At 37.9% G+C, this 17,406-nt stretch overlaps 1 protein-coding gene across 1 annotated transcript in view; it reads right to left on the bottom strand.

Moving 5' to 3' along the window:
- The window catches only part of LOC126259159 (protein phosphatase 1L), a 69,857-nt gene extending 52,957 nt beyond the window's left edge, over positions 1-16,900 (bottom strand). The window contains exon 1 of the mRNA XM_049955708.1: positions 16,369-16,900. Within this exon, the coding sequence (XP_049811665.1) occupies positions 16,369-16,836 (468 nt within the window). The 5' untranslated portion in view covers positions 16,837-16,900. The remainder of the gene's footprint in view (positions 1-16,368) is intronic.
- Between the last annotated feature and the right edge of the window lie 506 nt (positions 16,901-17,406).

The following is a 17,406-nucleotide window of genomic DNA, read 5'->3' as shown; positions in this document are numbered from 1 at the left end:
CCAGTAGTACACTTCGATTGCTAACAAGCGATGGAAGGGAGAAAATGTAAATGTACTACATGCAATAGCAGTAAACACATAAGTGAATCTGCGTTTGGAAGAAGGTAAAATGCCATGACACATACCCACGGTTGATAGTACTGTCCAATAAGACACACAAACATGAGGAAAGCTAAAACAGCCTGCGGCACAACTCGAACCACACAACTGACTGCAGAGCACCTAATGATAGGTAGAGTATTGTGAGTTAGACAACGTAATACCTTGCTGACACAGCTGATGGAGTGCCAATGCAATGACTGTGTTAATATCTGCAACCAAGCATTGTACAGCCCTCCCTATAAACAAGTGTTTATCTCGGAATATATGCGTTTCCAGACCCATGCTTATTGGATTTATTTTTCTTGTTTCAGTGAGTACTACCACCTCTCAAGATATTCAACACTTTTTTTTAACACCTGTATATTTATAAAATTACAGAGAGAGAGAGAGAGAGAGAGAGAGAGAGAGAGAGAGAGGCTGGTCAGTACTCACATTCAATTAGCTGACAGACGTAGGTTTGGGGTCTATTAATTCACTTCTCCAAGGGGAAAAAAGGGATAGGGTGGGAAAAATTAGAAAGGACAGCAGGTTGCTCAGGCCCTAGGATGAGAGGGACCCACCTCTTGCAACAACAATGGGAAACAAAGATTCTATATTTTGGTAGAATTCGTTTGTGATCACCATCAACTTCCAGATACAGGTAATTATGTCTGGGCTTGAATCTCACTTGCACAGTGCTGCCTCAATGATATTAGTTGACCTGGAATATGCTTGATATGGCACAACAGACCATTTAAAAGTCAACAATACATTATAAATTGAGGAAAATCACCAATTTCCCTAGGATTAATAGATTCTGAGAATCTTTTGGTTTACTTTCAGCGCAATTCAATTTCTTATTCCCATGTGACCTTTCATCTTACTTCTTTTTGTTAAGGTTCTTTCTGTCTGTATTTTCAGTTGTACAAGATAAAAAAAATTATGTTTTCTGTGTGTTTTATATTTTGGGTTATTGATTTGCATTGTATTATCTTCACAACTCCCACATCATTGTGAGGTGACCTTTGGGTAAATGACAACTAAATGAAAACATACTGTCTTCTTTCAGAGCGTTCATGGATTATTTTAATAATTATCATCTCATATTGATCACAGAAACCTACCAGTCTTGTGCCCCTCTTACTCTGTTCCTGTAATCCAATGTTCCCTTTTCTTTGCCAAAACAAACCACTCTACTAATGGCATGTATAAGTTTGCACATTCATTTCTTTTTTCTTCTGGTAGCCTGGCTCTTCGTGATCATTATTTAACATTTTAGGGATGGAGCCTGAGTCTGAAGGCATGAATTTTAATTTATTACCTCCTTAATATTAACTCCATTTGCATCACATTTTGCAGGCAGTATCAGCAAATAATACTGCATGTACATGCAAAATTATATCATCACACAACACACAGTTAAGGAGATATGATGTCTCTGGCCATGGACCAGTGTCCAGGTGTGATCTGGGCCCATTTCTAAAGTGTTCATTCATTTGTAAAGTACGACTGAATGATAACCAGGTTTGTTAAGTTTCCGATGATATTCATGATATTCATCGTCGCCACAAACATGGTAACATTTGTAAATTCACTAATTTAGCATTTGTTATTACTGCAACTTCACTGTATGCAATGTGCAGTGCCTCCTATTACAGTAGACTCTTGATAGTTCAAAATGAAAGGAAACACAACCACCTTGAACTATTGAAAACTTGAACTATCAAAATTTATGTGGGGAAAGGAAAGGAAACGATGTTGAAAAGAATAAGTCACATGAACAATGCCTCACTTGCTTTGTCAAACTCCAATTTCTTTTCAAGTTTTTCGGTTAAGAGATTATTTCTTTCAAAGAAACTGTTTTAATTCAGTCAGTTTCTTAGCCAGTCACAACGTTAACTTCAATTACACTGCACTCGAGAAAAACTATTTTTACTGTTTCTCCTTTCTCAAGTAATTTCTGTGCTTCCACTTAACATTCAAAGTCACACATTAAATTTCCTTTCATTTGTTACAGCACTCATCTGTAGGTGTACAACCAAATACAGTCAACAAAGGAAACAAAACACAACAGTGTACTGTACCGACACTTTTGACAAAAGGTTTGCTTGTTTAAACAATTAAAAATAAGGAGAAGCATATGCATGGGGTGATTGACACCAACACAACTAAGAGGAGTGAGTGGTTAGACAGGTGTTTAGCTATGAGTGGGTCAGGGAAATGGATCAAGGATCGCTGCACTGTATAGTAGCTCTTTTCTTATTTTTTAGGAGGCTCATATTCATGGGAAACTCATAATTCCAGGATTCAGAATATTGAGACTCCATTGTACAGGCTTATATATTTAAATTAGGCTTTTGTAGGACCGCTGGGGTATATATGTTGTTACAGGATTTTGGTTAGAATATTATTTTTATACAGCAGCTACAGAGAAAGGAGGGGCTGGCCCATTCATGAGAAAATCACATACTTTTAAGAACAATGATAATTGTGATGTAATATAGATTTTGGTCAACATAAAGTTTTTGGAGGTATCTAATGCTGATGGTGTTAAAACATCAACAATCACATCATTTTTCATGTTAGGACAAATTATAAAAAAGAAAAAAATCAGAAAATGTGTCTACCTAACCTAATTTATATGGTAATGCAACATTGCCTTAGGGTCAATCCAAATGAAGTGGTGCAGTAAAAATTAAGTTGGTTGCTTGACCATTTTTAAATATTTTAATTTGTTTATATGTGATTACCCTATATATTAGAAGTTCAAAACAGTTTTTAAAAAAATTTTATATATCACCTTTACTGAATGGCGGACATTTTCGTTTGTAAGCGTGCGACGATGTTTCAGTTTAGAGACGTTAGCAAAAATATGAATATCTCTGCACTGGGTTAAGTTACAACATTGCAATTGACATGATTGTTTTTAGAAAAGTGTCCTCTACAACATTGTCCATTACACAAAATACCCCAAATTCAAAAATAACCAGTCAATATGACCTCCAAAATTTGGTATCCAAATTTTCAAATATCCACTTTTTAGGCCCAAAAATAACAAACAAGGAATGATTTATGAGAGTCTATTTTTTTCCTATAGTCAGATATCATACACTACTAGCCTCATATAGAGCAAGAACACTTACAAATGTTTCCTTAATTTTTTATGAATTTTTGAGATTTGAAAATTTTCATTTTTTGTCAAGTTTGGGGTTAGTTATCTCAGTTGGGACTGAATATAAAAATATGATTTTTGCACAGTTTGTACACCTATATGATAGCAACGTACTGTATTGACATCTGACTGTGAACAAAGATATGAATTTTTGAAAATTAGGAGATAATTCACATTACTCTACAACTGATCTGATGGCTGTGGCCTATTCATGTGTGATATTGGTGGGATATAAACCATTATTATTGAAGTAAGGTACTGAATTATATACAAAATGTGGAAACATCACTGAAATTAATATTTATATTATTTTGACATACTTAAAATAAATATTTACAATTAACATCCTTCGAGATGCGACTGTTCCTAAACCTGGTGGTGAATGTTAAGAATACTTATTTCTTCAGACAGTTTCTGTGATATAGAATAAGACCTCATAGTTGCTGTGGAAAGTTCAAGCACTGAAAGTTTCTTTAAAACATTTTTCATTGGTAGTCATTTCTTGAATGATGTTCTTGGGCCAGCAGGGTGGAAAAATGCACAAAAACATCACTGTTTTCCAAACTTGTTCTTTCAACCCCTGCAAGCCACCACTGTCCATCATATACACATGTCACTAAGTCATTCAATGTTAAAGAAAGAGATGTAATTTTACTAACACAATGATACTCATAAATTTTGGTTTCTGACGTTACACAGCATTGAACTAAGTTTTCTGCACTGCCAAGGAATTTGTGGAAATGTCTTGTATTCAAATCTGGTTTTAAGTGTTGTTTTCATATGCAGAACCATTTCTTATTTCTTGATCAGAAAATAGGTAATGCCTTTAATATTATCCTTGCAAAAGACATATGTCCTGTACTGTGAGAATTTGGTCTGTGGTTGGTTTTTGTAGGCTGGCATTACTTACTTCACGTTTTGTTGTACCTCCTACTCCATCACACGCATTTTTACCATGGCAAGATGCAAAAAAGTGCCATTCAGCCTCCAACCCAAAGTCTACTTTGTGGTTGCACAGATTTGAAAAATTCTTTTTGTTCTTATACTGACTACCACTTCCATCTGAAAAGTATATCAGCTTCTCAACCTTGGGAAAATTTTCTTTTATGTAATTTATTACATACTTTTGAAACATATGTACAGCCAAAGTTTTGTGCTCCAAATAGTCGTTTAGAATGCAAACTGAAGAACTGCAAACTTCATCTTTCTCATTTTTAAAGTAGAGAATAAATGGATGCACTGTTGCCTGATCATTGACCCAGTGGTACCCTTGTATTGCATCCTGAATCACAAATGTAAATTTTTGCAAAATCAGCTATCACTATGAATTCAGTTTCACGAAGTTGTGCTTTTTCGTCCTTCAAAAACTTACTTTGGATTTTAGAAACATAGTGGTGACTTTTGAGTTTTAGTAAGTTATCAATTACAGATTCCAAGTACTCTTACTGAGATTTCATCACTGTTATCATTTCTGCCCTGTCAGTTGGGACCCACTGTTTGAAAGTAATACTGTCTGACATTTCCTAATCATATTCCTGAAACAATACAATAATGGTTTCCTTACCAGGGCATTTATTACAAAAACTCATCATGCACTTGTAACTGTTAGTGTCACAGACCATTAAATCTAGTAACTCTTTGTAATTAAGATCACTGAGTTTTGCACCCGCAATCATCAGTTTGACAAACACATATGGAGTGTGTCCCTGAGGATCCAGCCAAAATACACCACTTAGGGTGGAGGTCACAAAATTTTGACCTTCCAATTTCGCATTCAGGATAAGAATTTTTGAAAGCTACATAAAATCCATTTAAACTTGACAGCACTAGTCGTTTCTGCTTTGTTACTTTAACTCCATTTATAACAACTCTTTTGCAATGTTTGCAACCTGGGCACATTCTACTGTTTTCATCATCTTCAAAAAACTGCTGGATCTTTTTAATTGTTTCTTCACTTATACCTACTCCTTTCTTCTTCCTAAAACTGGAAGAATGCCTTGCTCTTTCACTAATTTTCAGGTTAGTTTAATCAAACGACGAGAAACACTGAATTCATGAACTAGGCCTATTTGTTCTCTTGACCACGAGTCAGGGAGCAATCTTAAAATTTTAACTTTTTCCTCTTTAGATGTCACTGACTATTTAATTTTTAATTTCTCTATTAAGCTCAAATATTCAGTGTTGGATGTATCGGTATTATTAAAGTATGATTCCAAGTCTTTTCTAATTTTGTCTGAAATTTGTTGTACCTTATTTTCAATAGCTACCTTTATTTTTCTGCTACTTAATTCTATTATTTTTGAAGCAGGAGATACATCTGACTTAGAACAAGCAAAATCCAATATGCTAACAGCTTCCTCATTAGGAATATAAATGTCATTAACAAGGTTACATGATTCTGGTTCTGGATTCACAACAAATATTTTTGAGTAACAATTTGGACAGAGGGAATTTCCTGGAATCACATTATGTTTCACTTGAGAAGCTGTTTCACTCCAACATAACAAGGACAAATGTTCAAGTTTTATTTCCCTCAAACCTTTAGTAATAGGCTTTTTACGAATTGTAAGTGGATTACAGCACTTTCTTCCAAAAATGTGGTTGTACTCTTGAATATATTTCTTCTCATGATACTCACACACTGATGTTACAGAACAACTTACTCGGAATTTGAACAAAGTTTGTCTAACTTCATCAAAGTCATTGCATTTTTCAAGTTTTTTGAAACTGACACGTAAACTGTTTTGTGACACACTTCACTTGCTATCTGTCCAACAGAGCACTGTTCATTCATGTTATTGAATTCCAGTTAATCTTTCAAAATTAATTACAGATTACACCCAGAACAAAGCACGTAACACATTCTACACTCTCGATGAAGTATGTACATCCACTCTAACAGAGGTTTCAGAACAGACTGAATACAACAATGCCACACCCAGCAATAATGTAATTCTACAATGCCACACCCAACAACAATGTACTTCTTTATTGTCAATAAACCTAAATGTAAATGGGCATTTTTATTACCATAGAAAAAAAGTGAAAACTCCTATTGTTTAATATTGCATTATTAAAAATAAATGAACTAAATGAACATTGGGTGGTGGTGTTAACTAAATATATGTCACAATTAAATTTTATCACAATGAAACAATAAACCATTTAAATAGGCAACAGCCATAAGATCAGTTGTACAGTAATGTGAATTATCTCCTAATTTTCAAAAATTCATATCTTTGTTCACAGTCAGATATCAATACAGTACGCTGCTATCATATAGGTGTACAAACTGTGCAAAAATCATATTTTTATATTCAGTCCCACCTGAGATAACTAACCCCAAACTTTAAAAAAAAAAAAAAATGATAATTTTCAAATTTCTAAAATTCATAAAAAAATTAAGGAAATGTTTGTTAAGTGTTCTTGCTCTATATGAAGCTAGTATTTTATGATATCTAACAATAGGAAAAAATAGACATTCATAAATCACTCCTTGTTTGTTATTCTTGGGCCTAAAAAGTGGATATTTGAAAATTTGGATACCAAATTTTGGAGGTCGTATTGACTGGTTATTTTTGAATTTGGGGTATTTTGTGTAATGGACAATGTTGTAGAGGACACTTTTCTAAAAACAATCATGTCAATTGCAACGTTGTAACTTAACCGAGCGCACAGACATTCAAATTTTCGCTAATGTCTGCAGACTGAAAAATTGTCGCGCACCTACAAATAAAAATGGCCACAGTCCAGTAAAGGTGCAAGATAAATTATTTTAAAAAACTGTTTTGTACTTCTCAAATATAGGGTAATCAGATATAAAAAAGTTTAAAATATTTAAAAATGGTCAAGCAACCATCACTGGCCCACTTCATATGGATTGACCCTGTAACGTACTTTTTTGCATACAAGTAATGAATTAGATACAGTCACTTAGAAGTTGCTCTAATTTGAAAGTAATGAAAAATCACCCTTTATCATGAAAATGTCATGAAGAAAATCAATACTCAGTCTGAAGAAGGTGGTTCTTCGACTCATGCTCACATACATTAGGTTACTGCTGATCTGTCATGATTATCCTTATCTTGCACTCCGTTTGACACCAACTACTGCTCTTTTAATGCCTTGCTGTCATTCTGAGTAAACATCCAAGTTTGACTCTAACACATTTAGATATAAGTGGGGAACCTGAGTTCTTTGACATGTATTAACTTCCTCATTTGGAGCCCATGGAAATTACATCTTACTAGGTTTTGTTCCTGGTAATACTGGGGAGAGAGTTTTCATATTCTTGAGATGCTTAGAAGTAAGCTCCAATGCTTTGGTGAATAGCTAAATGTCAAATTTTCATGGACAACTACCAGCTCATCTATTGTCAGTTACTTAACATGTCTGTAGAACCTCCCAGCATCCTTGCAGGCAGCAATGGGGCAGGATAGGAAAGGTGGTGCCATTGAGCTTGCACTGGGGCAGGATAGGAAAGGTGGTGCCATTGAGCTTGCACTGGAGCAGGCAGAAGGTGAGTGTAACATGCAATGAAGAAGAGGATTTAATTGGGAGAGTGAGATCAATATACAGGAAGAGAGAGACTGGAGAAACGAGCCCCACTGTGGTTGCAGACAAGAGGGGGTAGAGAGGGAGGGAGAGATTGAGGGAGGGTAGAATGAAGGAGTATGGCAGCTGGGAGATGCACAAAGATAGGTAGAAATGGATGTAAACACGGCTACTGGAGTTTGAGGTTACAAGCGTTGCAAGATCAAAGGATAAGTTTCATGGGTACCATCCATCCATGTAAGTCAAAAAAGCTGGTACATCTACATCTACATCTACATTCATACTCCGCAAGCCACCCAACGGTGTGTGGCGGAGGGCACTTTACGTGCCACTGTCATTACCTCCCTTTCCTGTTCCAGTCGCGTATGGTTCGCGGGAAGAACGACTGTCTGAAAGCCTCCGTGCGCGCTCTAATCTCTCTAATTTTACATTCGTGATCTCCTCGGGAGGTATAAGTAGGGGGAAGCAATATACTCGATACCTCATCCAGAAACGCACCCTCTCAAAACCGGGCGAGCAAGCTACACCGCGATGCAGAGCGCCTCTCTTGCATAGTCTGCCACTTGAGTGTATTAAACATCTCCGTAACGCTATCACGGTTACCAAATAACCCTGTGACGAAACGCGACGCTCTTCTTTGGATCTTCTCTATCTCCTCCGTCAACCCGATCTGGTACGGATCCCACATTGATGAGCAATACTCAAGTATAGGTCGAACGAGTGTTTTGTAAGCAGGGGCAGGAGGGGCAGGGAGAGGAGGATCCACAAGACAGGGGTTCTGAAGCAGCCAAAGAGGTCAAGGGCGTTATGCTTCTATGTGCTGAACTCCACTTTTGGCACTTCAACAGGGTAGGCTGCTGGTCATTGTCGTGTCCACATGAAGGGCTATTTAAAAGTTACACCAGAACTGGAATACGACATGACTGCTTTCACAGGTGTTCCTGTCTGTGACAGGGTAGAATGTTGCTGTAATCAGACTGTAGTAAGATGTGCTGAGTGAGTGCAAAAGACAGGTCTTGCACCTGGGTCTTTCACAGGAATATGACCAATCTGGTACATAGTTTGAAGCAAGTGTGGCATAAGCGTGGACCTGAATATTTCTTGACTGTGTGAATGGCAAAATACAGCCTTGGGAGAGATGAGAAGGGTGATCCTTATTTCAGGGAATAAGGAAAGCTAATCTATGCCCTGAGGAAGACACCAGCTGGTTATGGTCCAGAGTGATATTGGGTTGTTCCTCTGCAGCTCATTCATGGGATTGGTTGAAGGAGTAAGGGCACATGATGATATGTGCAGATCTGTTTGGAGACAAGATCTGGAGGGTATTGCCTGTCACTGCAGACTTTAGAATGGTCTCCAGCATACAGGACAAGGAATTGGTCCTCCCTGCAGATGCACAATCCACAACGTGTGACAGAGACATTCTAGTATGGAAGGGATTGCGGCTATTAAAATGGAGGTCTGTTTCTGATTATATGTCTTGACAGGGACAGAGTTTTATGGAACCATCGGAGACATCATCCAAGAAAACGGCACATTGGGCTAGGGAGGACCAAGTGAAGTAGATAAGGAGAGAAGGCATTGAGACTTTGACGGGAGGAGGATAATGTCTCTTAGCCCTGCATCCATATTGTGAAGCTTGCATCAATAAACCTGAATCAGAAATGGGGTTTAGAATCTTGGTGTGGTCAGGAAGGTTTCCTTTAGACGTCCCATAAAAAGGATGGAAAAGAAAATCACGGATTTGTCAGATGACACTCAGTTTGGCCTTAGGAATAAACAGTTGTTGCTGCCACTGCTATCATCATTGAAAGTGAATGGAATGAGCAGACTAATCAGTACAGAATATGGATTGAGAGTAAAGTGAAGAAAGATGAAAGCAATGAGAAGTTGCAGAAATGAGAACAGTGAGACACTTAACATCGGAATTGGGGTCAAGTAGTACACGAAATTGAGGAATTCTGCTGCTTTGAAAGCAAAATAAACTGTGACGGACGAAGCAAGGAGGACAAAAGTAAACTAGCACAAAGAAAGAAGGCATTCCTGGCCAAAAGAAGTCTACTATCATCGAACATAGACCTTAATTTGAGGAAGAAATTTCTGAGAATGTACATTTGAAGCACAACATCGTGTGGTTGTAAATCATGTACTGTGAGGAAACCAGAAAAGAAAATAATCTAAGCATTTGAGAAGTGGTGCTACATAACAATATTTAAAATTAAGTTGACTTTAAACACACAAGAAGAAGGGATAGAACAATTGGACATGTGTTAAGATACCATAGAATAATGTCCGTGTTATTATGGGGAGCTGTAGCGAGAAGAAACTGCAGCAGAATACAGAGATTGGAATACATCCGACAAACAACTGAAAGTGTAGAAGGCAAATGCTACTATGTCTGAAGAGATTGGCACAGGAGAGGAGTTCATGGCAGGCTATATCAAACCAGCCACAAGACCGATGATTAAAAAAAAATGTTAGCACATTGGGACGCCATACAGGTTCCCACAGCTGTGTCACTGATTTGCCTGCCTCCCCCTTGCAAGAGCATAGTTATAGTTGAAGGATATAGTTTGTCAGGTGCATAATGAATGAGCTGGTGGGTTTGGAGTCTGTAAGACATTATGAGGTAAGATTCAACAGTGGCAAGAGCAAAGACATGAGGGATGATGATGTAAAAGGAGGGAGTTCAACAGTGATGAGTAGGGATCCGGGAGGTAATACGGTAGGACCAGTTGAGAGGTGATGAAGGAACTGGTTTGTGTACGTGATATGGGAATCTTAGCCAGGGGCAATTGATTGGAGGTGTTAGTAAAAAAAAGTGGAGATCCCTTCGAAGATCACACAGTAACCAGCTACAAAAGAGCTCCTTTTGCAGTCTCCCTCTTCCCATAATTCATACTGTTAACTTACGCACTAGGATAAGCAACTGCTCAAAAACTGATGTTGATATTATCTTTACAGGCAGGTCTAATTAATTATAAAACCAAGAAATAGGCAGGTCTCATTAGTTACAAAACCAATATTCAAAGGGCTCTAGCCTTATGTCTGTATTAATATTGACACTGATATAAAATCAAATCCAACTGAGGTGAAGACAACAGTTAATAAGGCAAATGATTAATACTTTAGGATACTGTTCAAAAATAAGATATAGACATAAGTTTACAGTGCTCTTGATATGAATGAAAAATATTATGTTTATTAATAATGTCCCCATTTTATAAGAAAACTGTTCACAGAATCAATACTACGAATAACAACAACCTACCTAATAACTTAAAATCATTTACTCATCCAGAAATGTATATTTTATCCAAGAATCCACATTTTTAACCACTTGCCAGCAGTCATAAAAAGTTTAACTTCTAATAAAGTACCCTAAATGATTTATTGGTGGCAAGATGATCCTACTACATTGGCAGTTTTTTAGCAAACAAACTAATGTACAGAAGATTTGTCACATAATGTGAATATTTTGTAATATGCGATTTCTCCATCTTTAGGGCCCTTGTGTGGTTAACTATGTAACAAACCAAAATTCCTGATAAAATTGAGGAATATTAGCTACTTTACAGTATTTTTTTCCCTTTAGAATATGCCTTTAAGCTGTACAAATGGCTAAACAAGTATATTGTAACACAAAATGTTTGGGTAATTCAGAAAGAGAAGTTTCTCTCTCCTTATTTACACAAATCACTTTCTTGGGCACTGTAATTTCTGGTCTTAAAGGGAACTTGCAATAGTTATAATGTAGCAGATACTGAAATTAAAACAATGTCAATGAGGCTAATTTGCAGTTAATTGATTAGTGTTCAAGCAAAAATGACCATGAACTGCCTAAAACAGGTGTGTTACGCAAAATGCTGTGAGTCACGCACCGGTGATAACGAAGGTACCTCAACTACTATCCTCTCCAATGATTTTGTCTGCTTCGCAAACTGTACGATCTATCACTGCTTGGCCTTTCAGTGGTAGGTCTATGTGGCCCTTTTCTATCCCAATCTGCATAGGCAGATCAAAATTTATGGTAATTCAGAATGGTGATAACATAGAGATCAGTAGAACGAAATAAGTGTTCTGGAGCTAAATGGCAGCAGACCTCATGAAGTGAATGAATAACCAAAATAAGTTCAGAGCATAGCAGTCATCTTAATTGTAGACAACAAGTAAGGGTGCAATCCAGATCACAAACATAACTCAGGCAAGGTCAAATGTTCAATGGATGTAACAAAGCTTCAGATACTAGCGAGACACTAGCTAACAACAGCCAGGCTGTGGCATTAAGAGGGCAGCGTTATCTCATGTGACTGCCACAGCCACTGCGCCTAATGTGGGGGCAAGCTGCAGCATTCATATGGAGCCCAACTATCTCTGACATGTTCTCCGTAATGATACTTGGACTAGGCAGAAATCCAAATAACTGTCGATACTACAGCCCCTGTGTAGTAGAGGTGAGGACCAAAGAAAACTCTGGGTATTACACAAATCTCCCTAACATTTCCTTAATTTGCCTCCCGTTGATATGGGACACAGGATTGTTCTCGGTTGGTGAAGTGCGTCTAACTGCATCATTAGAAGACGCTGATTTATGGAACCAATAAAAAAACTATGCAGCAGTGGCTGGTGTTAACTTTAAGCCATTTATCCCAGAATATAGGACCAGTATTTTTGCCACTGCCTGCAATATAATGAATGGGTTACAATGCTTACAGAAATTCACTGAGGTATGTGAAATACAGTTTTGATGCACTATTTTAGTTACTGCACAAAATTTGTAATAGTTCTGTGGTTCCGCAAAACACTATTAGTGTTTTATAAGTGATCTCCTTAACTGATGAACCACATCTTCCCAAAATTCTACCAATGAACTGAAGACGACTATCCGCCTTCCACACAACTGCCATTACATGCTTGTCCCACTTCACTTCATATCGCTCTGCAATGTTACGCCCAAATATTTAATCAACGTGACTGTGTCAAGCGCTACACTACTAATGGAGTATTCAAACATTACGGGATTCTTTTTCCTATTCATCTGCATTAATTTACATTTATCTATATTTAGAGTTAGCTGCCATTCTTTACACCAATCACAAATCCTGTCCAAGTCATCTTGTATCCTCCTACAGTCACTCAACGACGACACCTTCCCGTACACCACAGCATCATCAGCAAACAGCCGCACATTGCTATCCACCCTATCCAAAAGATCATTTATGTAGATAGAAAACAACAGCGGACCTACCACACTTCCCTGGGGCACTCCAGATGATACACTCACCATAGAGGACAACGTACTGGGTTCTATTACTTAAGAAGTCTTCGAGCCACTCACATATTTGTGAACCAATCCCATACGCTCGTACCTTAGTTATGTCTGCAGTGGGGCGAGTCAAACACTTTCCGGAAGTCAAGGAATATGGCACCCGTCTGATACCCTTCATCCATGGTTCGCAAGATATCATGTGGAAAAAGGGTGAGTTGCATTTCGCAGGAGCGATGGCTTCTAAAGGCGTACTGATGCATGGACAGCAACTTCTCTGTCTCAAGGAAATTCATCATATTCGAACTGAGAATATGTTCGAGAATCCTGCAACAAAGGATATTGGTCTGTAATTTTGAGGATCCGTCCTTCTACTCTTCTTATATAGAGGCATCACCTGCGCTTTTTTCCAGTCGCTCGGGACTTTACGTTGGGCAAGAGATTCGCGATAAATGCAAGCTAAGTAAGGAGCCAATGCAGTAGAGTACTCTCTGTAAAACCGAATTGGAATCCCATCAGGACCTGGCAATTTATTTATTTTCAACCCATTTAGCTGCTTCACAACCCCAGGGATGTCTATCACTATGTCCTCCATATGGGAATCTGTACGAAACTCAAACAGCAGTATGTTTGTATGATCCTCCTGTGTGAAAGATTTCTCAAATGCTAAATTTAAAAGTTCAGCTTTCATTTTGCTGTCTTCTGTTGCCAGGCCAGACTGATCAGTGAGTGACTGGATGGAAGCCTTCGACCCGCTTACCGATTTTACGTAAGACCAGAATTTCCTTGGGTTTTCAGCACGATCTTTAGCTAAGGTATGATGGTGGTAGTGGTTGTATTCTTCGTGCATCGCTCTTTTCACAGCAGCACGAATCTCTACTAACTTTTGCCTGTCCTCATTCTCCCGATCTCTCTTGTACCACGAGTGCAACTGTCTTTGCTTCCTGAGCATTCTCCAAATTGCACTGTTAAATCATGGTGGGTCTTTTCCGTCCATAACCCACTTTTTTGGCACATGCTTGTCCAATGCATGATTTACAATGTGTTTAAAATTTGCCCATAATCCTTCCACGTCCATCATACCTGAAGTAAATGAAGTTGATTCATTTACTAAGTGGGATGCTAACAACTGCTTATCTGCTCTTTCTAGTAAGAATACTCTCCTAGCCTTCTTGACAGACTTTTTAACTTTCGTAACCATAGTCATAATGACATCATGATCACCAATCCCTGTCTCAACACTGACACCGTCGATGATGTCTGGTCTGTTCGTGGCTACCAGATCTAAAATATTTCCATTACGCATTGGCTGTCGATTTAGCTGCTCAAGACAGTTTTTGGATAATGTGTTCAAAAGTAATTCACACGACGGCTTGTATGTACCACCTGTAATGAATCCATAGACATCCCAGTCTATACTAGGTAGGTTGAAGTCGCCTCCGACTAATATAGCATGATCCGGGTACTTCTGCGATACAGAATGTGGACTCCCTTTGAATGATTCTAGAACTGTCACGGTGGAACCTGGTGGCCAGTAATAACACCAAAAAATTAACTTTATTTCTCCTAGCCCTGTTAAACATGTCCAGATAACTTCACAATCACACTACTTTGACCTCAGTAGACACAATATTTTTGTCAACTGCAATGAAGACACCATCTCCCACGGTGTCTAATCTGTCTTTCCAATACATGTTCCAACCCTCACTAAATATTTCAGAACTTCCTATCTCAGAGTTCAGCCAGGTCTCAGTCCCGAGAATAATTTGCATGCCACACGCTTCCTGGAGGGCAGTAAATTCAGGAACTTGATTCCGAACACTCTGAAAATTTACTGCTAATCTGATGATAGCTGAAGTGTCTTTACACTCAGCATGTTCTGATTTCCTTGCATGCATGTCGAATGGTGAGTGTTCATCAGGACACCTCGCACTACTGCCTAGCCTAAAAAGCCTCCATGTGGTTGTGAGTTGACGAAGCAAAACCAAGTTCATATAACTTTGAAACCAGGTTGTGGTGACAGACTGATATGTATCTCTGGCCAAAGACTAGTTTATGTTGGAAAGTAACAGATAGCTTGTTAGTTTGCAAAGCCGACAAATGTGAAACTTAGAAAAAAATATCTGGTAGCAGTGACAAACTGATCTGTAGCAGTTTGTAAAAAATCACCATTGATATCACTTTATAGTCGCCATATTGTTTGTTGTGTTTACCAGTATCACATGTTACCTATATCACAGGTCAAAGCCGACAACTCATGCTGAATATTCCTCTTTATATGGCTATTTCTGGAAAAAACTGTTACCACAATATTTATGTTATATTCACATTCATTGAGTTTGCAACCACCCAGCCAAATTTTCATGTGCAAAACTAATCCAGACCTTGGCTTAAACTACAGATCAGTCTATCACAACAAAGAAGATTTCAGGAGGGGCAGGGGCACACAATCACACACTGACCCAGCTTTATTGACAAAGACATACACAGATACAAGATTGGATCACAAGTTCATGAAACAAGGACAATCCTGAATTACCTTTAAAGGATCCCATAACAGCTGGTTGAATCGTAAACAACAAGTTACCACACATAATAAACAGGAAAAATAATGCTCAAAAATAAACATGAAAATACATAGTCTACCTAACACCAACATCTTTAGAAACTAATTACTGGAGAAGGGAATTAAAAAAAAATTAAATACTTGTATACCGTATTTCATTGATATGTTTTCCTCCTGGAATGTTTCTGATACTGAACATTCAGTTTGTTCAAATGCTTTCACATAAATAGCAGACAGCAGAAGCAAAGATTACTAAGGAAGGTTTGTAGTAATGTCAGTTGTGATATGCTCTACAAACGCGTTTTTCCTGGTAAATATTGTTAGTAGTAACTGTGTTATGTCTGTCGGAGGTTTGCTTGTTTATATACTATGACATGTACAGTACTTACTACTTAGTAAAACTGTCAATAACAAATAACTATTACTACTGATTTCTCATAGAGGGGAGCAAACTGTGATATGTAACTCTCTTTTGGTTAACTGTATCAAGTCTCTGCCGGTATCCAAAGCTCAAGTTTGGGACAGGAAATCCACAATTTTAATATTACAGATTGATTATATCGAGCATGATACATGTTCAAACTGCAAACAGAGGTGCTGTGCTCTGCTCACTTGTATAAAGTACCCTTACAAAATCCCTAAGTAGAATTTGTGGCATCAGCAAATGGTGCTGGCGCAACTACAATTACTGACAGCACAAGTTATAATGAAAACTGTAGGAATAGTAACCTCGCCTCCGTGGCCATCGAATACTGCGTACAGCGACACTCCAGTCTTATTAATATCTTCATTCACAACAAAGCGGTCTTCCATTCGTGGCCTCCGACCTTGAACTGCATATGCCGCTATATTTCCTTCGCGCAGTTCCCAGCTCAATTTTTCTCCTCCAGTTACTGGTCCACTGACCAAATACTGTAACTTCTGCACTTGTGCAGCTGAGCGACCTAAAGCAGTATACTGTAATCTACCGAGCAGAGAACGACTCCATACATCAAGAGCTTGTACATAAATTAAGATTAAAAATAGAATTGCACTAAACAACAACACTTCTGGTTTCAAGACATATATTCGTAAGAAACGCCACATGCAGCTTATAGAATTTGTGTTCAAGGGAACGCCAACAGCAAACCGCGATATCAGTTTCATATGCGATATGTATGTTTGATACAGCACACGATCCTCCAACTCGTCCTCCATATCTCACAAACACAGATGTGCAAACAAAAACACGGTGATGCTTGTGAAGGGCGATATCACACACAGAAATTCAGAGACCTCTGTTCAAAGCTAAGTACCTGCGAAGTCGAATACAGTGTTCGTTCATAACCATCGTATGTATCTATCCATCCGAAAAAGTATGATACATGAGCTCTAAAAACAGATCTGAAGAAAGAACATCTGCTGTAAATTTATTCCAACAGTTAAAAATATGGTTCACAAATTTTTAGACGAAAATGCAGTTTTCCCTTTCTGCATCGAAGTAGCGGAATGGAACCTGATAAATCATAACCATTCAGGAATTGCAGACAAAATAAATCTTCATAAGCTGTTGTGGTCGAAACGATCATCGTCAAGCAACACAAAATTGTTTAAGCAACTTCTACAGTAAAATATCTCACTACAGTTTACTAAGGTTGCTCACTTGGATACATACATTTTATAACTGACTACAGTGACGCATTATGAACATGTATAATTTTATTTTTTGTTGTGGTCACAGTAAAAATGGTGCAATATAAGCTGCCATAACGATTTTCCATTGCTCGA

This window comes from Schistocerca nitens, chromosome 1 (genome assembly GCF_023898315.1).
Source record: "Schistocerca nitens isolate TAMUIC-IGC-003100 chromosome 1, iqSchNite1.1, whole genome shotgun sequence".
Taxonomy (NCBI): domain Eukaryota; kingdom Metazoa; phylum Arthropoda; class Insecta; order Orthoptera; family Acrididae; genus Schistocerca; species Schistocerca nitens.
Note: the sequence above shows the minus strand (reverse complement) of the source record. Positions and strands in the feature narration are given on the sequence as shown.